Here is a 24,440-nt window from a genome sequence, read left to right as displayed (position 1 = left end):
AGATTTTACTCAATAAACAACTATACAGTGGCCATGCTTACTGATTAATCTCACTGAAAAACTATGTATTAGCTACAATTTCAACTTTTTAAAAATTTATTTTAATTAAATAATGCACTTGGGAAATTTGTTTATGGTTTTATTTACAAGGGGTAAATGCAAGGAAAAGCATCCACTGCTCTGGACTGTATGTTGTAGTTGAACATCTTTCCAGCTGACTTTAACTAGAGAAAGATTGTTGTGAGAGATTTTATGCAGTTCATATTATTATACACCTTTGCATAATTAACTGTTTTATGGCAAGTACTGTATTCTGTGCACAGAGTGATTTTCTTATTTTAATGTTTGGAATGAGCCCAAACAGTCAATTACTTTCTCTCCCTGTAGAACTTACTCTTTCAGCATCTTTGAATTAGGTTAATTAGAAAGGCAACAAACCCCTCTCACCACTGCCACCTCCACAACATTTTTATAGACTAACACACTTGTGTTATAACTGCCTAGTTCAAGAAGCAAACACAATTTTCAGGAAAATATTAAATATCCAATTATGACTTAAGTCCCTATAATATATAATGTATATGTGTATATGTGTGTGTTTAGTCCCTAGTAGAACCAAATATATGCTGGGGATGAGTAAAAGGTATTCAATCGAAAGATCACTATGAGTATGAATTTGTTGAATAGGATCATTTTCTTGCCATGAAATCTAATTTTAGCTTCTTTGAGAAAAATCAAAACTGTCTAATGTTACTAAATGGAAAGAGTGAGTCACTCCCAAGTGAGCAGGCCTGGATGGCTCACCTGTCAATGCCTGGATGTACTGCCATTCACCGGAGACAAGGAGTTATCTTTATAATTTTCTCTACAGTGAGCATTTTCTCCCCTCCTTCTAACTTCCCAGAGTGATATTTTGCATTCAAATCTTTTGAGCCCATGTAAATTCTCCAGACAGCTTGCCACACCTATCTTAGCTTTGTAGCATGAAATGAAGATTTGGTTTATAAAAACTTCTGGAACATAAAATAAGTCATTTTGCTTTAGTTTCAAATGCTTTCTCTTCCAAGATGGAGTTAATAACATTAACAGCAATAACCATAATTCACATTTTTCAGGGTTTTTTTTTTTTTTTTCTGTACCAAGGACTGCAATCAGTACTTCACATGCATTATCTCACTTCGTCCTGTCCCCAGACCAACCTAACAGCCTCCTCTTTGATGCAAATTACCTTATACACCTTGTAAGTAGGGGAATGGAGCTGGTATAAGGAGGCAGTTTTATTGATTCATAAGTTATTTTACAGTATATTTCTGTTTTTATATATTCTGGGCACAATTTTATCATAGTTAAAAATAAATAGGTATGTAAGAGGATCTTAATACAAAAGCTGAAAATCTACTGCAGCACCTTTATTTAATGCAACTAAGGTTTACATTGGTGGCTATGATTGATACTATGCTAATATGGAAGAAGGTATGAGTACAGATGAAGAAGCTGTGAAATTATGTTTCCAAGTTTAAAACAGTAGATTAATGAAGAAAGCTTAAGTGCTGGATCAGATTTTTCAATTTCGTTGAAAAAAGTTTGTAGTTGGAAGCATTTTGTTGTTGTTTAGTCACTAAATCGTGTCTGACTCTTTTTCGATCCCATGGACTACAGCTTACCAGGGTTTTCTGTCCACAGGATTTCTCAGGCAAGAATACTGGAGTGGGTTGCTAATTCCTTCTTCAGGGGATCTTCCTGACCCAGGGATCAAACCCTGGTCTCCTGCATTGGCAGGCAGATTCTCTATCACCAAGCCACCAAGAAGTCCATTTAGAAGCAAATGACTCTCAATAACTACTTCTTGAAGGAAGAAGCATAAACCCCAGTATTTAAGGCTGAAAGATTGACTATGGTGCTTGGAGAAAATATCATTAAATATTTACCCATGTTAGTATTTTTGTTGGGGTTGTTTTAGCTTTTGTTAGTGCTTTCAATATTAGTACACAATTTTTTTTCCAAGTACATGCATGTGGTGTCATAATAAAAAACTACCTCTTCTATTTTACCCATTTTGGTTTTGTAGAGGAGGGAAACTGAAGGTGAATGGAGTTAAGTAATCTATCCACTTTCACATGCCTAGTATATGGTGAATCCAAGATAGATTGGATTCTATCTCTGTCAGTTCCAAGGTCTGCTTTCTTCACCTCTATGATATGAGTGTCAAACTAAGTTAATTCCTTTCTTATGATTTTAACCATGCTTTATTATGCCCTCTCTTTGTGTCCCTCATAGTATATATGTATACTAGAGAAAGAGCTGTTAATGCTCTATTATGCGTTATTGAATCAAGGCATAAATGTTAATTTTTAATTGATGTACTTATTATACATTTATTTTTCTAGTCAGAAAATAGAATCCTATTTAATTTGTTAATTACATATTGAAAACACAGACTGAATAATTTTTCAAAGGTTAGTGATATGAAGCATTTGTAAAAGAGTATATACTCAGGCACAGAACATATTTGTAGACAAGAAAATGCCACCATTGTCTGATCTGTGCTTTTGACTATCTGTAGATTATATATTTGCCAGTTCAGTTTAGAAAAAGAAGAACGATCAGCTTCACTCATGTATTTAAATATATGTGCACTAATATGTGCAAAAGTAAAAGTAAATAATATGTCATTTAGAAAAGTGTGTGAGTGTGTGTATTTAAATATTCAGTTCAATTCAGTTCAGTTCAGTCACTCAGTGGTGTCTAACTCTGCAACCCTATGGACTTCGGCACTCCAGGCTTCCCTGTCCATCACCAACTCCCAGAGCCTACTCAAACTCATGTCCATTGCGTTGGTGATACCATCCAACCATCTCATCCTCTGTCCCCTTTTCCTCCCACCTTCAATCTTTCCCAGCATCAGGGTCTTTTCCAATGAGTCAACTCTTCTCATCAGGTGGCCTAAGTATTGGAGTATTTAAATATTATTTAGATATATCATTGTAAAAGAAGAATGGTACCTTTCAGCATTCCTTAGTGAAATAAAGCTCATTGGTAATAACATGATAAACATTACAGATTATTATTATTATTACTATCATTAACTTTCTAAGAAAAATCTTCAAGAGACTCTCCCTTTTGTTTATAATTATGCAATGATATAACATTTAGGCCAATTTAGTGCCTTAAGGAAATGCAGCAAATACATTTTGTATTAGTATTCTTTGAGCTAGATTCAAATTTATAGATTATCTATGTATTCTTTTATACTATCCTAAAGCAGTGAATTGTCTAAATAAAGCCCATTTATTCAAATGTCCTTAGGAGGGTACATTTTTATTTGCATAGTCACAACTCTTCTTTATGCCGTAAGTTTAATAAAATGGATCAGCTGAAAATGATTGCTATAAATTATATTGCATTATTGTTTGTCGAAAGGATCATTGCTGTTTGAGGGCAAAAGGGGGTTTTGAATTGCATCAGTGCTGTTTGTGTTCAACTTATAAAATATATGGACTCTTTTACAAGAGTAGGGAAGACTAGAAATCTACTCTCTTATTCACCAAATGTCTAAAATTCAGCCCACTGAAAGAATAATAAGAAAGCAAGCATTGAAATGTGACATTAAAATAGTATGTTGTTCTAGTTGAGTACTCCAGATATGCCTTAAAGAAGAACAGCTTCTCTTGTGTATCTGCACATTAGTTTTGTCTTTCACATTAAGATTTATGTTTCATGGATTTGCTGTAAGATAAAAGAGAAAAGAAGTAGTTCTCACCACGGGAGTCTCTGCTACTTCTTTATCTTTTCCTTTTTCTTCCTTTCTCTTCCTTTCAGGATATCTTTTTTCATATCAGAAGTCTTACTGAGTGAACTGAAGTATCAATCTCTGTTATTATAGGCTTTTTCTTTTGTTCAGGATAAAATTCAGTGATAACTCCTGTGAGAAGTGATGGACAGGGAGGGGAACACACTGATGCTCTGAAAAGGAAACAAGAAATAGATGGTGAAACTCACCAAGTGTTTGAATCTCTGCCTTGCACCTCATCTTCTCAAAATATCATTTACAAATAGCATTACAAAGATTTGTTTTTTTTGCCTTCTTGAAACAGAGCATTTTCTATATCATGCCAGATAAAAAATTGAATATCTTCTGCTTTGAAACAGATTTGCAAGTCAGCCAGGGTGTGAGTTTATGAACCTTATTGAAGAATGCATACATGTAGAATGTATTTTCAAATAACTTTATTTGGTTTGCAGGTACAATTCTGGTGGATAACATGCTGATCAAAGGGACTGCTGGAGGACCAGACCCAACCATAGAACTCTCTTTAAAGGACAACGTGGATTACTGGGTATTGTTGGATCCTGTCAAACAAATGCTTTTCCTGAACAGCACAGGCAGAGTTTTGGATAGAGACGTTAGTACATTTTTTTTTCCCCTTTGCCCCTCTATCACAACTCTATTATAATTTAAATATTTGTATGTGTTTGTTAATATATCAAATTTTCATTGTATAATTTGAGTTTATTTTCAATGTTCATCAACAAAAACAATTGTTTAAAAATTCCTTGAAAGAAGAGTAAGAAAGGAAGAAGGACCATCTGTGTCTGAGAGAACCATTGTTTGTCTCTTCTGAAATCCTGGAAGCTTATCAAATATCTGAATAAGGAGACATCATAGTGCTCAGAATAAATGGGTGGTAACCTTGGAAAAGTAGGATAAGCACAGCCTATTTCATGGCAGAGTTTGAGAGTACAGCTACGTGTTGGCTTGAGGACAGAAAGTTTATTTGGATTGCTAACAAGAGGCTGCTCTTACAAGTAGTAAGCGTTGGTTGAGAGATGAGTGGCAATGTGCTTAAAAAGCTGACAAATTAAAAGAAGCTGAGCACAAGTTTCCTGGCAATGTCCCAACCCAGTCATTCTCCGACACGACCTGAGTATTTCGATATTAAGAACACCTACGTAACCAAAGTTAAATGTCTTCTTTCTGAAAAAGTTGAAAAACTTGAGTAGACTTAAGTAGCTCTCTAAAGCAACTTTATTTTCACTCATTTGCATTCTAGTCTTGAGTGCAGAGTAAAGCATGTGTGAATATGTGCATATGGGGGTGTCAGGCAGTAATTGTACAAGACCTTGTGAAAACTCAGGAAGTACATCACATTGCCTACTCCCAGATTTCCATTTTATAAAATTCAAATGTCAGATCCTCAACCTAGTGAACCTGAATCATCTCCCTCCAGTGTTTGGGATTTATGATCCACTTCAAATATGGTATGGAGTGTATGACTCCCTAATCTATTTCACATCTAAATTCAAACTTTTTAAGACCTTTGTGGTGAAGTGGGCAGTAATAGAGCTCTCCCACCAGAATGGGCTGCCCTTGTACAGTGGGGGAGGCCCATAATTCAGTGACTGAGCAGTTGGGGCAGATGTGAAAGGAGGTGACAAAGGGAGAATAGGAATGGATCTGTTGTGTTCAACTTAGAGGAGCAAAGTCATCTCTGATGCTGTTCTCATTTCTACCATTGCCCTCACTCATTGTGTCCTTTAATCATAGCGACATTCTTTGCACCCCACAAATCAGAGCTTTGCGTGGGTTGCTAAGACTGTGTAAAATGGAATAAGGACAGCTGCTATCTTAGAATTTATCCTGCCTTGTCTTATCTTATATTCAGTCTTTCTTTTATGAAAACAATTTGAATAATGGCACAAATTGGCAAGCTGCAAGAGTCTCCCCAAGCCGTGTTACTCACAGACACCCTTCTTTTTTACATTATATCTGGTTTCAGGTGTATAGCATTAGAGTTCAGCATCTGTTTACACCACAGGGTGGTCACCACCACAAATCTAAGTGTCATCCATCACCATACAATTGACCCCCTCTATTTAGTTTGCCCATTCCCACAATGCATCTTTTACTAGCTTTAATTAGGAACACTCATATCCAAGTCATATGAATTTTATAATGTAGCATGTTTGTAGAATTATAGAATATATTTGTCTAATTTGAGCCACTGTCATTTTGTATTTTGTTCCCTTTTTTAAAATCACCTATAATTATAATAATCGACTTGTTTACTGGTAAATTACTTTCTTTTTGGAATCACTTTGTTTGTTGTTTGTAGACTTTTTAATGATGCCCTTTCTGACCAGTGTGAGGTGGTACCTCATTGTAGCTTTGATTTGCCTTTCTCTAATAGTTAGTGATGATAAGCATCCTTTTATGCATCTATTGGCCATCTGGATGTCTTTTTGGAGAAATGTCTATGTAAGTCATCTGTCCATTTTCTGGTTGAGTTGCTTGTATTTTTTTGTTGAGTTGTATGAACTGTTTGTATATTTTGGAAATTAAGTTCTTATCAGTCACGTCATTCACAAATATTTTCTCCTAGTCTTTAGACTTTTTCCTTTTGATTATGGTTTTTCTTGCTGTAAAGAAGCTTGCAAGTTTAACTAGGTCACATTTATTTGTTTTTGCTTTTATTTCTATTGCCTTGGGAGACTGACCTAAAAAAAAAAAATTGGTAAGATTTATGTCGGAGAATGTTTTGCCTGTGTTCTATTCTAGGAGCTTTATAGTGTTGTGTCTTAAGAATATTTAAGTCTAAGCCATTTTGAGTTTATTTTTGTATATGGTGTAAGCATGTATTCTAATTCCATTGATTTATTTGTGCCTGTTTGACTTTCTTAACATTGCTTGCTGAAGAGACTGCCTCTCCCCATTGTATATTCTTCCCTTCTTTTCCAAAGATAATTATCCATAGCTGCGTGGGTTTGTTTCTGCTCTCTCTATTATGTTCCATTGATCCATATGTCTGTTTTTGTGCCAATACCATGCTTTTTTGATTACTATAGCTTTTTAGTATTGTCTGAAGTCTGTGAGGGTTATGAATCCTGCTTTGTTCTTTTTCCTGTTAATTGCTTTGGGTCTTTCAGTGGTTTCATGTTAATTTTAGGATTATTTATTTTTGTTCTGTGAAAAATGTCTTGGGTAATTTTATAGAGATCACATTAAATCTATAGATTGCTTTGGGTATTATGGCCATTTTAACTATATTAATTCTTCCAATCTAAGGGCATGAAACAATCCAGACATCTTAACATCTCTTCTTTTAGATCCAAAGTTGGTAGGTACACAAAGAGCTTTGACTTCTATTCCCAGCCAATATGCATTTAACTACTAAGTTTTTTACTTTTATTTCCATAGTATGTTCTGCATTTACCAACAGCATAACTCCAGTACAAGCCCTCTTAATTCTCATTTGACTTTGGAACCATATCCTAGTAGTTCTCCTTACTATATTTCACAATTCAAATTGATCCAGTTTTAGTGTCTCAATGCAGAATTCTGGCCTTTTCAGTAGATGAATTTTCATTGCAAACTGCTTTATTTGGCCCTTGAGATTTCCTAAATTCTATCAATCTATTCCTTTTATTTAGAAACATATTCTCAAATCCAGGAAAACTAAACTAACTACTGTTCTCTCAACATAATCTTCCTGAGTCAGAAAGATCCACTGGAGAAGGGATAGGCTACCCACTCCACTATTCTTGGTCTTCCCTTGTGGCTCAGCTGGTAAAGAATCTGCCTGCAATGAGGGAGACCTGGGTTGAACCCCTGGGTTGGGAATATCCCCTGGAGAAGGGAAAGGCTACCCACTCCAGTATTCTCAACTGGAGAATTCTATGGGCTGTATAGTCTATGGGGTTGCAAATAGTCGGACATTACTGAAAAACTTTCACTTTTTCACTTTCAACATAATCTAATTTTTTATCATGCCTTCCCTGATACTCTTTTTGAACCTATGCTTTGAAATGACCTTTATCTATTACCATCAGTTGAATGTTATCTACTACCAAGACATGTCTCAAAATGCTACTCTGTACATAAAAGTATTTCCTAATAGTAACACCAATATATAATTTCTTATTGTAAACTCCAGAGCATTTGAAACTCTCTTTTTTTTTTTTGGCCACACCATGTGGCTTTCAGGATTTTAGTTCCCTGACCAGGGATTGAACTTGGATCACATCAGTAAAAGCACTGAGTCCTAACTACTGCGCTGTCATGGAACTCCTTCAAAATTCTTTTTTGACTCACATTGTAGTTATCTATATTTGTCTCATATCAGTTTCACAGAATTTGCTTAAGGTACAAGGACTGTGTCATATTAATCTCAACACATGTTGAACTTTGCATAAATGAGTACAATTAAGTAAATGTAATGTCCTTAATAGTTGATTGTGAAAAACCTACAAGTTTCTATATATTATATATGCCTAATAATATTTTCAAGTAGGTACTTTTTATTTAAGGCAACTTCTTTAAATATGCCATTAATTATGAAAGTTTAATTTGTAAAGTACACTTTTAACTCTGGCCAGCCATTTATGTCAAGTTTTGCTTCATCATTTAAAAAACATTTCTATAGCACATTACGTCTTTTTTCTTTTCACTATCTTCCAGTTTAATTTTTGAAGTAATTATTTTGTTTAAATTTTGTAAAAATAGTATGTATGTAGGAAGAAAAATCATGATAAAAACCTTTCATTATGATGAGGAGTGAATAACTTTTGCTTTGTTTAATGAAAAATAAAATTATTCTATTCAAGTTGGCTAAATACTTATTTTCCATTTAAATTATTAAATAATCCAAATATTGTTGTTTCCAGAAAAATCTCAGTTCTCCTTAGACTGAATATGTATGCTATAATCAACACTGTTCACATCAATACATTATTTATAAATGCTTCACCTTGCATGTTGCAACTAAGTGATTGTACAACAATATTTTTCAAATTAAAAAAAAATCTTACATATATATTGGAAAAATTCTTCCTTTATGTTTTACTCTCAACCTTACTTTGCAAAGATCATTTTCATCAACTGTTGGTACATATCATTCCTGAACTTTATCTGTGTGTGTTAAAATGTATTCACACCTGTATACTAACATATGGATATGCGAGTATACATTTAAAGTAGACCTGGGTTCGATCCCTGGGTTGGGAAGATCCCCTGGAGAAGGGAATGGCTACCCACTCCAGTATTCTGGCTTAGAGAATTCCATGAACTATGTAATCCATAGGTTCACAGAGAGTAGGACATGACTGAGTGCCTTTCACTTTCACACCATACTAAACAATTGTCTTTAAACTTGAAAAATAGTTTGCATGTCTAGGGAAATATGATGGTAATCACTCTAAATAATTACCCTCAAACAATTTATATACAGCATTATTTTTTCTGATTTGTTTCATGAATGAAGCAAATTAAGAGAATCAGAGAAGATAGAATTGCCATGACTTATTTTTGCCACCAGTTATTAAAAATACACCAGAATTTTCCTAACATTCCTAAGTTTGTTGGAGTCCCTTCACTCTCACTAATAGGCTTGGTGGAAATGTACTTGGTATTTTTACAACCATCTTAAATAGCAGAATAGAATCTATTCCAACGTGAGATCACAAGGAGTGTTATGTATTAGCCACAGGGAGTTCTTACCTTCATCATGATCCATTATGGTTGGAATTTATTGCAAGCCAAGTTCTATCCATGCTACTAACAGTTGCATAGGGACCTAAAGTTGTTAGCGACAAGAGTTCCAGGTGACCTGATTATATCTAATTTATGGGCACTTAGCAGGACTAAGCGGGGGCTCAGCACACTACATTGGATTCTCTACTTGCAAAGATTTTGACCTTTCTGATATGGAATGGTTTTATAGGTCTCTTCTGCAAGGTTTATAAGATAAATAACTTCAGAACATAAATTGTCACCTGATTGTCTTCGAGAGGTGTGTCAGAGAGGCTAATAGTACAACTATTTATTCTGTTATTTACTTTACAATTGAAGTAGAGAGGATTGTTTTTAAAAAGTCTATTAAGATAAATACTGTAAAACCAATACTCCACTGTAAAGATGGAGATCATCTAATTCATATTCTTTCCAGAAAATTTCTCAGATCTAGTCTTTTAAGTTATGTTTTAGCCTCAAGCGTGCTGATTTTCAGTGATGCGGCTTGACTTTTTGGATAGTTCATTCTTTTCTGTCCCACTTTGGATTATTAGAAAATCTCTGTTTACATTGGAAACATATGCTTTGTAATACTTCTAATTTATTATTCTTATTTCTGCCCACTGAGACTACAATGAATAAACTAATTGATCTTTTCATAACAACCATTCAGATGTCTGACTAATCTTGTGATCTTTAGTTTAGACATTTTGAATTTTATAACACATTCTCAGTGTAACTAACTTCACATCTGATTTGTCCTAAAATTGGTACTTATTGTAATCCACCTATTTTTTCATCTATTAATGCATATGAAGTAATTTGTATTATTATTCAGCATTGTATTATTTAGTGTTGGCATGTAAACTCTTCTTTTACTCATCCAAATTTTATAATTATATTTTCATATTAATGTTTGTAGCTATTTATTATTATATTTGGATAATTAAGTTTTTTTCCTAATACAAATAAGGTGATTATCATTAATTAATTGTTATAAAAATTTAGGGTTTTGAAACTTATTATTGACTCATTAAAATGATTTTGAACCTTGTTTTGTATCATTAAATGTGTTATGTATTCTTCTGGGCTTGTGGTATTCATGGTATTCACAGATTTTTATACACATGACTTTAATACCTTTTTATATGTTAGTGATTTAAAGTGATTTGAAGGGACTTCCCTGGTGGTCAGAGGTTAGACCCTGCACTTCCAGTGCAGGGGGCATGTATTCCATCTCTGGTTGGGAAATTCACATCCCATATGATGTGTGGTATAGCCAAAAATCTTTTTAAACAGTGAATTAGAGAAGACATTAGATTAGAACCCAAAGCTGTGTGGCACTTCATTAGAGACCTTCCTCCATATGATAATGATGCTTCTAGTTGCTCTTTCTAGATGCAATTATTCAACCAGGTACAATACAATTCAATTGCCTTTCACTTTATTGGCCATAATAATATCCTGATATTAAACAATGTTTTTTTTCAGGTTAGATATAGTTTCTACAATGTTCTTCTCATTAGAAATGTGACATTTTTAATGAACCAATTCTAGCTTCTGGTAATTATTGCTATATCTTTCTGTGCATACATGCTAAGTTGATTGTCAGTCCAGCTCTTGTGATCCTATAGACTGTAGCCCGCCAGGCTCCTCTCTCCATTGTTCTCTTGGCAAGAATACTGGAATGGGTTGCCATGCCTTTTTCCAGGGGATCTTCCCAACCCAAGGATCAAACTTGCATCTCTAAGTCTCCTGCATTAGCAGATGGTTCTTGACCACTAGTGCCACCTAGGAAGCCTGCTATATCTTCAAATTGGTTTTAACCCAAATATTTAATATTTTGTTTTATAATCCAGGATGATCTGTTTGTATTTTATAAATTCTTTTTTTTTAATATTTTTGGAAATTTAGCATTTTATAAGTAAAAGCGGGTTTGTATTTTATGTGTTACTATGTTCCTAGCACAGGATAAGTTCATATAAGACATTGATATTATGATAGTTCTATCATATCAGCGTTTATTGTTATCCTCATTTTTAGAGATGAACAGACTGAGCACAGAGAGACTTTGCATCTAGATCATGTAATCCGTAGGTTATGGGGCCACGACTACAAGCAAAGTGGTGCAGCTCTGATAGCTCAGCCACGTGTTCTAGGCACAGTGCTAGTTACTGTGTAGGGAGATTAAGTCATGACCAAAATAGCATCCCCAGCTTTATGGAACTTCCAATACAGTAAAGGGAGACAAAGTACAACGAATATATAAAACGTATAATATGCCATGTGGTGCATGAAAAAAGCGGTAAAAACAGTAAATAAATAGAGGGGAAGTTGAAAGGAAAGAGCAGATTGGAGGCATGGCGTTCTAAACAAGGTGGTCAGCATAGATCACACTGATAAAATTATATGCAAAGATAGTTTTATAAACTCCAAAAAGATTTGAGAAAATTACAAAGAAATATTTTGTGTCATTACTTTGTGTATCTAGAGTCAGAGATGCAGGTGTGTATCATACTCCAGCAAGCCCTTTGTCATAGCACCTGAGTAATAAGTGCCTCCTTGATGAAAATTTTCTCTTTGTAAGACTGTATCATAAAATAATTAGACAAATTAGCACCTATTTATGTATGAAATGTTTATTGAAATCTTGCTTAAAATGACAAAAACTAACAACAGTAAACATATCATTATAAGTTTTTACTTAGACCAAGTGAGCTATAGATTTATATAATGGAGTACATACTGCAGATTCATACTAGATACATCAAACTGCTGTAGTAAATCTATATTTACAGACATGAACATGGGTGATAATCTCATATTTGTGTGTGTGTGTATAAGACAAATTATTTTTGGAGCAAAAAAAAGATTAGCAAAATAAACTTTAACTGTATACATTTAATAAATTTGGGTGGTGAATGGATTCTCTTCTGGTTATCTATATTTTGGTTTATATCAGATATGAACATTTAATATTTTAGAAAAATATAAATAAATGCAAATGTTATACAATCTCTCTACCCTATGTATATTATCATTTATACATTACTTTTATAAATTAGAAGCTTATGTCATTGCTTCTTTGACTTTTTTAAAGGCCAAAATTTGTGGCATCCCAGCAAATCTCAGCCATTACTTTTGTGATTGTGTTCATTGGTAGTCCTTTAATTGTGAACAGAATGCTACCTGAGATTCTATTTTTTAAAAATTGAACAATGAAGTAATCACGATTGTCTTCTCATCCATAAAGTAGTACAAAATGGATCAATTTTTATAGATTACTATAATTTAAAAGTAAATAAGTATAGAAGATTTTATTAAATAAGTACTTTGACAATAATGAGAGACTTCAGTTTCAATTGTTTTTTTTTAAAAGATGCAATTTCTGTGTTGCAGCCTCCAATGAATATACACTCTATTGTGGTGCAAGTTCAGTGCATCAACAAAAAAGTGGGCACCGTTATCTACCATGAAGTTCGAATTGTGGTGAGAGACAGAAATGACAACTCACCCACATTCAAGCATGAAAGCTACTATGCCACAGTAAATGAGGTCAGTTTCTCTCCACCTTTCTCTGTTTCCTTTTTATCAATATATGTAACTGACTGCATATTATAAATATTTTGAAATCATCCCTCTGTAATAATAAAATAATAAACTGTTTAGAAATACCAAGAAAACATTTCAAAAATAGTACTTTAGAAGAATAAGGTCTGAGTGACTTCTAATATGGTTTTAGGAATTCACTTTGCTACAGAAAAAAATAATTATTTCTAATAATGACCAAAATATTGATATTTGTATCATCTTGGACAATTTAATGTCTGAATCTATATACATACATGGTTGCTAAGGTTTATCAGCAGCTATTCTTATTGTAAAATGAGACAGACTAATTTTTTTCTTTTGTATCTTTGAGGTGGTAGCTGTAATTAAGTACTAGAAGAAAATACATATTTAAGATTTTATTAATTTAAAGTTATTTCCTCAATTTTGAAATCAAGTTTTGGCAGATTAAAAATAATTAAATATAAATAAAAACTAAATTATTATAAAAATGCTCATCAAATTATCTAAAAAATATTTAAAAAGTAGTATTACTGATTTCATTGTGCTGTGCTAAGTCATCTCAGTCGTGTCCGACTTTCTGCGACCCCGTATGTTATAGCCCACCAGCCTCCCATGTCCATGGGATTCTCCAGGCAAGAATACTGGAATGGGTTGCCGTGCCCTTCTCCAGCGGATCTTCCCAACTCTGGGATCAGATCCACATCTCTTATGTCTCCTGCATTGGCAAGCAGGTTCTTTACCACTAAAACATGCTTTTTGTTGTTGTTTGTTGTTTACTTTTGTTTTCCTTTTGAGCCAAAATCCATAAGCCAAGAATCCTTTTAATCTTATTTTTTTAAATGGTGACTATTATATTAATTTGGGGGCATTCCATTAAATTATAAAATATTTCTAAAGTATCTCTGATATCTATTATGTGTAATTTAGACACAAAAAAATGAACCACATTTTTAATAGCCTCTACTTTAGCAAATCATATTCCTTCTATGATGTCTTTTTTTTATCTTAAAAATACATATCTACTTTACAAGAGGAAATCGGTACACTTTGAGCATTAAAACAGCATTGTACCTATAACTTCTACATTATTTTTGAAATTATTTAAAATGTGTCTTATTTACTTCAATATTCTTCTGTTCACTACAATTTAAAGAAATGATATTTCTCATAATCTGAGACTTTCTAGATTTTATTACATGAAAAAAATAAGCTTTTTAAAGTTTAACAGGCAAAGCTACTTGTCAGTCAATGCTCAACCATTTTGGGCTACCTTTTACTTAACAGATTTCTGCTTAAAACAGACAATGCTAATTAATGTAATTAACCATGTTACATAATAATTATGTAGCATTTTATTTTAGCATCTAAACTATACTTTTTGAATGAGTTTTTACTTTGTTTGAGTGCTAGCTTTATTTGAATATAAACTGAAAGATAAATGATCTTGAGCAACAGACCTAATTTTAAAATCCAGTCTTGTACCATGTTTAACTGTTCTTGGATACATGTCTTTATTTTCTAAAACAAAATTTATAAAGTTCAATTTGCATTCAAAGTAGTCTATGTAATTTGACTACTTCTACCCCTACTCCAATTTTTTTCAGCACCTTGCTGATAACTAACTTTTCCAATACTATTTTAATTGTGCCATTCTCCTATTCAAAAATTGTATGATTTCTCATTATTATCAAGATAAAGATCATCTACTCCACCAGCTGACTTTCAAGGCCTTCTATTATCTGATCTTTTGTCAATGTATTCTTAAATTCAGTTTCTCTCTGACAATACACATTCTGTTCAGATTAACTTCCTCATGTCTTACAAATATACTCATTTCTTTGGCTTTACTCACACTGTTCAATTTACTTAGAAGGGAATCCTCCATACATTGCAAGTCTCCAAGTTTTATTCATTTTTTAAAGTTTAACTCATGACCCATTTCCATTTCCTATTTCCATACTCATCCTGAGCTATACACAGTCATTGATCTTGAGTTTCTCCAAACTCTAAACTCCTATGTCATCTGGTTAAATGCAATTAGTATGATACAATTTGTAGAAACATTAAACATTTTATCTTAAATATTATTTGGAGAGGCAGGATTTCTATACAAAACTGCCTAATTATGTTTTTCTCTTAATGTGTTTCCCAAAGCCAATTGAGTCAATCCTATCCCACTGATACTATGGTCAGATTTTCTATGGTTTGATTCTGTGGAACATGTGTAATTGATATTTTCCTTCATTGATTTTGTTTGTACTCTCTCATATCAATTTTCTTGTAAAGAATACAAAGTTTATTTAAACACCAAAGCATAATTATAAGAAAAAATGAAATTTAGCTATTTTTCTCATCCTATTTTTGAATAATTTTTAGTTTAATTGCCTTGAATGAGTTTATCTATATATCTTTATCTATAAATTTATCTCTCCATCAGGGCAAATATATTGCAATTTTATATATACCCATATATATATATATGTATGTGTGTATATATATATGTATATATACACTGCAACTATATATATATACTGCAACTACAGAGCTACCTGTAAAATAAAATTAAATAAAATGTATTCTACTCTGTGAAAGATTGCAAGATATTTTCCATGCTGTTTCTCCTTTTAGTACAAAACATACAATTAAGGTAGTTATGACTAGAATGATCTAAATGCTTTCCTAAAAATAAATATAAAGCCATGTGAGGTTTAAGAGACTGTTGGTGTCAAAATATTTTACACTTCATTAAAGTTCAAAATACAGTTATAAAGTCATCATCACAGATTTATAAAAGCGTCTTAAAGTCCTGATTGGTCACTCTCCTTTATTCACTGTGAGAAAACTGAGACCTGGAACAGCACGTGAATTGCCTACAAAGGTTTAAAATTATTTTTATGTCAGACATAAGATATTGCAAGTATTTTTTTTTCTCTCTGGGTAATTGGAGACTCTCAATTAATTTTGGACAATTGTATCATTAAGTAATTAGTCTGGCTGGTTTGAAGAACAAGTTGTACAGTCTAATTGCTGCTGATCATTCTTAAGTAATTTCTGGAAGATAAATATTTTCTGGCAGTGATGTCTTTGATAACATATGCATCCCATTTCAAAACATTCCTTTTGACATAATAGAAAGTAAACAAGGACAAATCAAGGCAAACATGTTTTCTTATGCTTGTGAAGAATTAATCTCAGGGTAATAGAAAGGTTATATCTGTCCTGGTCTTTAATGATCTCTTTACAGACAGGGCAATTTTTTTAGTCAATATTAATTTGTTCTCTTTGTCACCTTGAATATCACCCTAAAGGTACTTTGCATCTGTGACATGCTGTGATTTATTGCAGATAATTTGTTGGCACTTTCTGGAAGAATGTTCTCTTGCGTTTCTCTTGACAGGTAGATGGTATACAGTTAAGAAAGAAAGAAAGAGAAAGAAAAGGAGAAAGGAAGAGAGGAAGCATGCATTATGTAGTACTATAGTATTTACTGTTGAAAAAATCTGCATATAAGTGGACCCATACCATTCAAACCCATGTTGTTCATGGATCAACTGTATATATAAAGCTTCTGAACTGCATTTCTTTAAGTGTCTAGGAACTCAGAGAAATATAGTTCAGATATAACTGAAAGGTTGGACTCAAAGAATTTGCCAGTGTTCAACTATTTTTGACCTAGAAAAATGGCAATTCATGTTCTATAAATAAAAAAAAAACTGTTTTAAGTAAAAATTCATGCTGCTGTATTATTGCAGTGTTTACATTGTGGTCTTATACTAGTCAAAAATGCACACTTCATGTCTATTATCAGTACTATTGTCTCTTGATGGTGTTTTGAATTTATTTAGTGAACTGTTTCTGTCAATTTTTGTTTAAAGTAGTAGTCCTTATTTCTGAATTGCCACTAAATTAGATATAAGGAGTTTTGCACAACAAGCTTAAATTAAGAAAGGACAGAATGGAAGGACATGAAACTGAAGAACACACTTTGGGTCAGATCCTGAAAGGCACCATCATGTCTATTCAGTTCTGCAATGAAAAAGAAAAAAACATGATGTGGATAGCTAATTTGTGAGAATTATTGACCATGAGTAACAAAAATAAAATTTCCCCCCAACATATTATTTAAAGATATATTATTATGTGTAATTAAAAGATAACACATAAAATGTATAAAGAAATTGCATATCTTCCCTCTTTTCTTACTTAACGCTCTTCAATATGTTTCTATAATATGCTTTCGGATTCTTGTCACCCTATATACAGAGGTGGTACTACATGGCTGTTTAAGCAGGTTTAGATTCATATAATCTCTATTATTTCCAGTTATACAAAATATAAATCCTCTGGTTCTGATTGAGGTAGACTAGGTATTTGGGACTAATTATTCTCTTGAAGATAACCAGAAGAGGCATGGAGATATAAATAAATAATAATAGATACAAATTAATAAATAAAAGGAAAATAAATCATTAAATAAATATATCTACAAAAAGGCATTAAAGAACTAACAAGGAAATATAAATAAAAATTTGAATATATAAATAGAGAATAAAAGGAACTTTTCACAATGATGAGAGTTCAATCTGCCAGACAGTTGTAGTAACTGTGAATGTAATTTCACTTAATAACATGGCCTCAGCAATAATCAAGTGGATATTGAAACACTTAAAGGAGAAAAGAAAAATCTATTATCATAGAGATAATTTAAAACCACATTTAAAACCTGTGGTAGGTAGAACATTAGTCACTCAAAGATGTCCATATCCTAATCTCAGGCAAAACAACTTTACAGACATGGTTAAGGTTATGGATGCTAATCAGTAGATTCTGCTGGATTATCCCCGTGGGCCTAATCTAATCACACGAGCTCTTAAAAGGAGAGAAAATTCTGTGACTGGAGTATCAAAGGAAGAGGAAGTAGTGAAAAATATGAAACAGAAAGGAGAGTTGAGATCAAAGAGAATCAAAGAGTAAGAAGAAATTAAGCCAACTGTGCTGGTTTTAATGATGAATGAAGCCCTCCAATAAAAAAGAGCTGAGAATTGCACTTATTCCCAGAGTCTCCAGAAAAGAATCCAGCCCTACCAATACTTTGATTTTAACTTGGTGAGACCTGCTTTCAACTTCTAACTTACCTGTGAAATAACAAATGAATACTAATTTAAGCTACTAAATTTACATTAATTTATTTTGGTAGCAATAGATAATTAATGTAAAAGCACTCCCAGTAACTGACAAAATAGGTAAGGGAAAAATAGCAGTAAGAAAATAGACTTGAGCTATAGAATTAGCACCATGACCTGGTAAGTTCTTATGAAAGGAACGCTATACCTAACAACTGCAGAATTCATTCTTTCCAGTCACATGAAGCATTTGCAAGAATTTACCAAATGTTAGGCTATAAAGGAAGTGTCAACATATTCCAAATGACTGAAATTAAGCAGAGTATGTTTTCTAATCACAATGCAATTGAGCTTACAATCAATAAAAACACAGAATTAAATTAGAAACTTCACACTTATTCTGAAAATGACATATAAAACTCTCATTATTCCTAACTAGTATTATTGCATATGTAGAAACCCAACAGTATTTACATGTAGATTATTATAATTAATAAATGAGCTTAGCAAATTTGAAGACAGTCAATATTAATTTTTTTTTAATAAAACAGTAACAAACAAGAAGCAAATTGTAGCAGACAAGAAGCAAATTGTAACAAGTCATTCCCTGATCTTAGCGCCTTCAATATGAAGGTTTCAATTATTTCAGTTTACTCTAAATTAAATTAAACTTTTAATTGAAAGGAAGTACAATTCCACATCTTGATAAAGCACAGAGTAAACACAACCTCTATACATTGTTGGTAGAGGAGTAAATTGGGACAATTACTTTGGAAATTTGTTTGTAGTTTCTACAAAAGATAAACAAAAAGATACCTTTTGACTCAACAATTCTGCCCTTGTGTTATGTATGTTCACCAAGTAACATGTACAAGAATATTCACTGACAATATTTCCATAATAGTCAAAACCTGGAGACAACTCAAATGTCCAACTATGTTAGAGCTGGCTTACCATTTTTAATTGCATTGATCTTGTAAAAATAAAAATTTCTTTGTGTTTCAGTTTCCTCATGTGAAAACTAGAAAGTATTAGGACACCTACCTCATGGGGTTTAATGAATACATGTAATAAATCTTAAAGTAGAAAAGAAAAAAAAAGTCCACAGATTTTAGTGTACAACGTGTTACTTGTATGTTGTTGTTTAGTCGCCAAGTCATGTCTGACACTTTGTGACCCCGTGGACTATAGCCCAATACTGGAGTGGGTTGCCATTTCCTTCTCCAGGGTGTTACTTGTATATTTTATAACTAATTTTAAATTACAGTCTGAAAAGAGTTATCTTTATTTCACTTATTTAAACCTGATATTATATTTATGTGTGTTTATGTGTGTGTATAATATCAGGCTTAAATAAGTGATATAAAGATTTAAAGTGTGCAGATATATGTTTGGTGGTGGTGGTTTAGTCTCTAAGCTGTGTCTGACTCTTTGTAACCCCACAGACTGTAGCCTGCCAGGCTCCTCTGTCCATGGCATTTTCCAGGCAAGAATACTAGAATGGGTTGCCATTTCCTTCTCCAGGGGAACTTCTTGATCAGGGATCAAACCTGCATCTCCTGCATTGTGGGGTGGATTCTTTACTGAGTGAGTCACCGGGGACACTCATATATGTGTGTGTGTGCGCGTGTGTGTATGTGTGTGTGTGTGTGTGTTTGTTCTGAGTTAAATTTGAGAAGAAGCTTATACATGATAAAGTGTTTTAAGAAAGGAGTAAAAGTTTTCCAGATTATTGTGATAAATTATATAGGCTGACAAAACAGTGATGACAGAAAAAGAAGCCCAGATTTTTTTTTTTTTTAACTTGGTAAATATGAGCTATGTGAATTGCAATATATTTTACATAGCCCTAGGGGGAAGTTATATAGTTATGTGAATTATAGCCCCTTTTTTTCATAACTCTAGGGAGAAATTATGTTTTAATTCGTATATGTCTATTACACCACTTAACATTTACCTTAGTTTTCATGTCCCAGCAGACTTCCCTGGTGGCTCAGACGGTAAAGTGTCTGCCTACAATGGGGGAGACCAGGGTTCAATCCCTGGGCTGGGAAGATCTCTTGGAGAAGGAAATGGCAACCCACTCCAGTATTCTTGCCTAGAAAATCCCATGGACGGAGGAGCCTGGTAGGCTACAGTCCATGGGATTGCAAAGAGTCAGACACGACTGAGCGACTTCACTTTTGCTTTCACTTTCGTGTCCCAGCAAAGCTAAAGTTATATTAAATAATATTAATATGACTCCCCTTTAACCAAATGTCTTTATTTTCCTCAACAAGGTTTTCCTACATGCCTAGAGTTATGAAGTTCAAATGTAAAGGGTACTAAGAGAATCACAATTTAATAAATTGTGTTTGGTCAAGGTCTCTAAGTTCTTAACAACAGGAAACTTTAAAGGATACTTCATAAATCTAAATATAAAATGCCACTTATAATTTAGGAAAGTAAAGGTTAGCAGTGGAAATAATCTTGGTTTTCAGGAACAATCAAGTTGTTTCATAACTATTGACATTACAATTATATCACAAAGTATGTCCTGGTTAACAGTTTAAATGTCTATAAGCTTTAAGTTTTGAGTAATTTTAGTATTTATTTTTCTTCTTTTAATTTTAGCTATACTCATTAGTAAGTAATTTGACACATTAAAATGTGTTCTTATCTAAAATTGGTTCACAGGTTTCTGCATAGACCTTCTTGCTAATTTAGTGGCATCATATCTCCTGATATTGACTGGAATTAGGTCAGATTACAATGATAAAGATAGATTCATTCTAACAATTATCATTTATGAGTGCTGTTTTTCCATGAAACATCTTGTTTAAAACTTACTTAAACCTACACACACACTCAAATTATTTGTATATTTTTTTCATTTTACACAATAAGATGAGAAAATACTGGGACAGAGAAGCATTTATTAATTTGCCTAAGATTTCACTGCTAATAAGTGGCAGATCTAAGTGAGAAACACAGGCAGCTTTGCTCTAAAACTGAGTGTTTGATCACTATATTGTACAAATGCATCAAGCAAAAGAATGATAGTGCTCGGAGACATAAAAAATAAAGGATAAATAGAACCATTAATCTGAATAGTATTATTACTAATTTATTATTTTTATTTTTGGCTACACTGGATCTTCACCACTGTGCACAGGCTTTGTCTAGTTGCCACAAGCTAGGGCTATTCTCTAGTTGTGGTGTTTACACCTCACTGAAGTTGCTTTTCTTGTTTCAGAGCATGGGTTCCAAGGCATGCAGGCTCATAGTTGTGGCACAGGGGCTAGTTGACCTGCAGTATGTGGAATCTTCCCAGATGAGGATTGAACCTGTGTCCCCCACACTGTCAGGCAGATTATTAAATCCTGGATCATCAGGGAAGTCCTAGGTAGAGTTCCAAAGGCACAAAGCCTTTGGATTCACTATATCCTAGGCTCTGATATAGTGTGACCGCTTCCTCTCTGCACAATCACAGAAAATTGATTAATTTCTAATACACTTAGTTTCCTCAATGGAAAAACATAGTGTTAATTTCATTTATTGATTCACTTATTGAAGATGAAGGATAGAGAGATGTAAAGTGAAACCAATGGTTCTAGGTATGTTCTAGGTACTCACTGAATGGTAAGAATGGCAATGGCAATGGCAGTGAACTTTCTAATTAAATCCAGCAATCTCTGCTTTTATCCATTCACGCTTCCCACAATTTAATTCTCAAAGTAGAATAAACTTGAATATTTTCATTATGTGATGTTTTTTAGTTGGAATATTTTGTAAAATTTTATTTTTGTTTTTACCATCTGTTTGGGATAATAATTATACATCTCATATTCATTCTAATTATATTGCTAGTACTCAATATTTTTTGAACTAAGGAAAAAATAGTGTAGCAGAAAAATAAAAAATTATGAATAGGACTGAATCCCATGTAACATTGAGACTAACAAACATAGTTCTAAACTTCATTCTGTTCACTGATGGGCACTTTCCTCAAGGTATATTTTTTCAACTTCACATCACCAAAGATTTTCTCTTATATTTTCTCCAAACTTTGTGAGATTAATAATCTTGAAACCCTCTTTAATACACCATGATGGGCACTGTAAAGTATCTTATTTGTAACATAGTAACTATAGAATATAAAATGGATTATAGGATCGTGATGTGGTATCAGATTTGAACTGTGGTATCAGATTTGAACTATAGCTTTTGTATAGAACACTTATACATTCATGATGAATTACAAAAAGTAATGTAGTGATGAGCACATACCAACTACTTCTAGATTAGTAGACATATCATGTGAAGAGTATTTCGTGGTAACTGGTAGAAATTTTACTTTAAATGCTGTCATATCTCTTTCTAACACAGCATGATTGTGCCTTTCAACAATACCCATTAGGTTAATGAACTCACTAATTTTTTTTGAAAAATGGACTCTGAAATGATTTTTTTCCCTTAAGGTTTATGTGTATGGTTAAAAATATTTTAGTGATCAAACCCATCAGCAGAAACTAAAGGCTGAACTTCAGCCAAATTAAATCATAGAAAAGAGTGGGAACCTCTCTCTCTATTTTGTTCTTCCTCTCTTTTCTCACTCTTTTTCTATCTTATATTTTGGCTAACCGTTGGTTCAAATGTATGTTATATATTTATAAGAACTACATGTAATATAAAATTTTATCTTTAAAATATTTTTATAATAAATGATATGTTTAAGTCTTGGACTTAGTTATAATGAAAATGATTATGGAAATGGTCTGTTTATGTTAATATTTTCTACCATTTACGTAAGCAACATAAAAAATATTTAGACCTAAGTAACATTTTAATAGAAGTAGTGAAGTTCCATATAACCCACATCCATTTTCCTCTATTCTTAATGTGTTTCATTGATATGGTACATATTTTAACAACTAGTGAACCAACAGTGAAACATTACTGTTAACTCAAATCCATATTTTATCTAGGTTTCCTTAATTTTACCTAATGTGTTTTTTCTTGTCCCAGGACCCCATCTATGATACCATATTACTTTCAATCATCATGAATCTTTAGTCTCATCTGCACTATATCTGTTTTTTACTGTCTTTGTTTTTAATACCTTGAAAGTCTTGAAGAGTACTGGCCAGATAATGTCTCTTTCTAATAGATAAATAAACAGATAAATAGAGATGTGCATATACATGCATACACACATAGATGTATATACACATAAATATAAATGGCATGCATTATATTACTTATGTGTATATGTACCATATAGTTATATATATATATATATATATATATATATCACATATAGCTATTTTTTTCTATATCAATGAAGAGCAAGTTGTACATAAGAAACCTCTTAAGCATGTAACATTTCATTGTGTATTTCTGAAAAACAAAGACACTCTTCTATATAATATAACCATCGAACTCAGGAAATTACATTCATGCAGTATTAATCTGTAATCTTCAGACCACAAATTTTGCTGTTTTTTTTCTCCCAATAAACTCCTTTATAGTCCAAAGATTCAACCTAAGGTCACACATTACATTCATTTGCTGTGTCTTTTTTAGTCTCAATCTTAGTTCCTTGATATTTCCTTAACTTTAATGACCTTAATAATTTCCAGCAGTGTGATAGTTTACAGAATATTTTTAAATTTAGAATTAGCTGGTATTTCCTCATGATCATAGATTTTATTCAGGAATACCACAAAAGTGATAATGTTTTCTTCAGAGCACGTAACAAAAGAGACTTAACAATATCAATGTGTCCCATTACTGGTAATGGTAGCTTTTATCATTTTATCATAGAAGGTTTTTCTTCTATATTTATTCTTTCTTTGTACTTAATAGTTAACAAGTAATTAAAAGCTTAAAACTTGTAAATATCCTGTTCCTCATCAAACCTGGACTCAGCATTTTTATTAGTGATTTATAAAACACTGATTTGTTAAAAAACCATTGATGAAAATACAAGTTTCAATGATTGGATATATTTTCTTCCTTCTTCTCTTTGCCCCTTGAGCATGTACTGATGTGCTTTTTTAGACTTTATGGAATACACTAGTAATACATATTTGATTACTAATGAAAACATTAGCATGCTGAGATGGGGAATTTAGGAATTTATCAAATAATTTGCTTGCTTGCTGAGAACAAATTTTCTAAAATGCAGGCATGAACTAAATTGAATTTTTTGTCTTTATGTAAAATATCTCAAAATTATTTTTCCTTTGGGCTAAACA

At 32.7% G+C, this 24,440-nt stretch overlaps 1 protein-coding gene across 1 annotated transcript in view; it reads left to right on the top strand.

Annotated features, from left to right (window-relative positions):
• Positions 1 to 24,440, top strand: part of PCDH15 (protocadherin related 15) — a 1,286,954-nt gene that overhangs the window by 795,935 nt on the left and 466,579 nt on the right. Inside the window, exons 6-7 of the mRNA XM_043476181.1 lie at positions 4,243 to 4,403; positions 12,905 to 13,060. Of these exons, the coding sequence (XP_043332116.1) occupies positions 4,243 to 4,403; positions 12,905 to 13,060 (317 nt within the window). The remainder of the gene's footprint in view (positions 1 to 4,242; positions 4,404 to 12,904; positions 13,061 to 24,440) is intronic.

The sequence above is a fragment of the Cervus canadensis genome, chromosome 8 (genome assembly GCF_019320065.1).
Source record: "Cervus canadensis isolate Bull #8, Minnesota chromosome 8, ASM1932006v1, whole genome shotgun sequence".
Taxonomy (NCBI): Eukaryota; Metazoa; Chordata; class Mammalia; order Artiodactyla; family Cervidae; genus Cervus; species Cervus canadensis.
The sequence above is the reverse complement of the archived record's forward strand: the minus strand, read 5'-3'. Positions and strand labels throughout refer to the sequence as shown.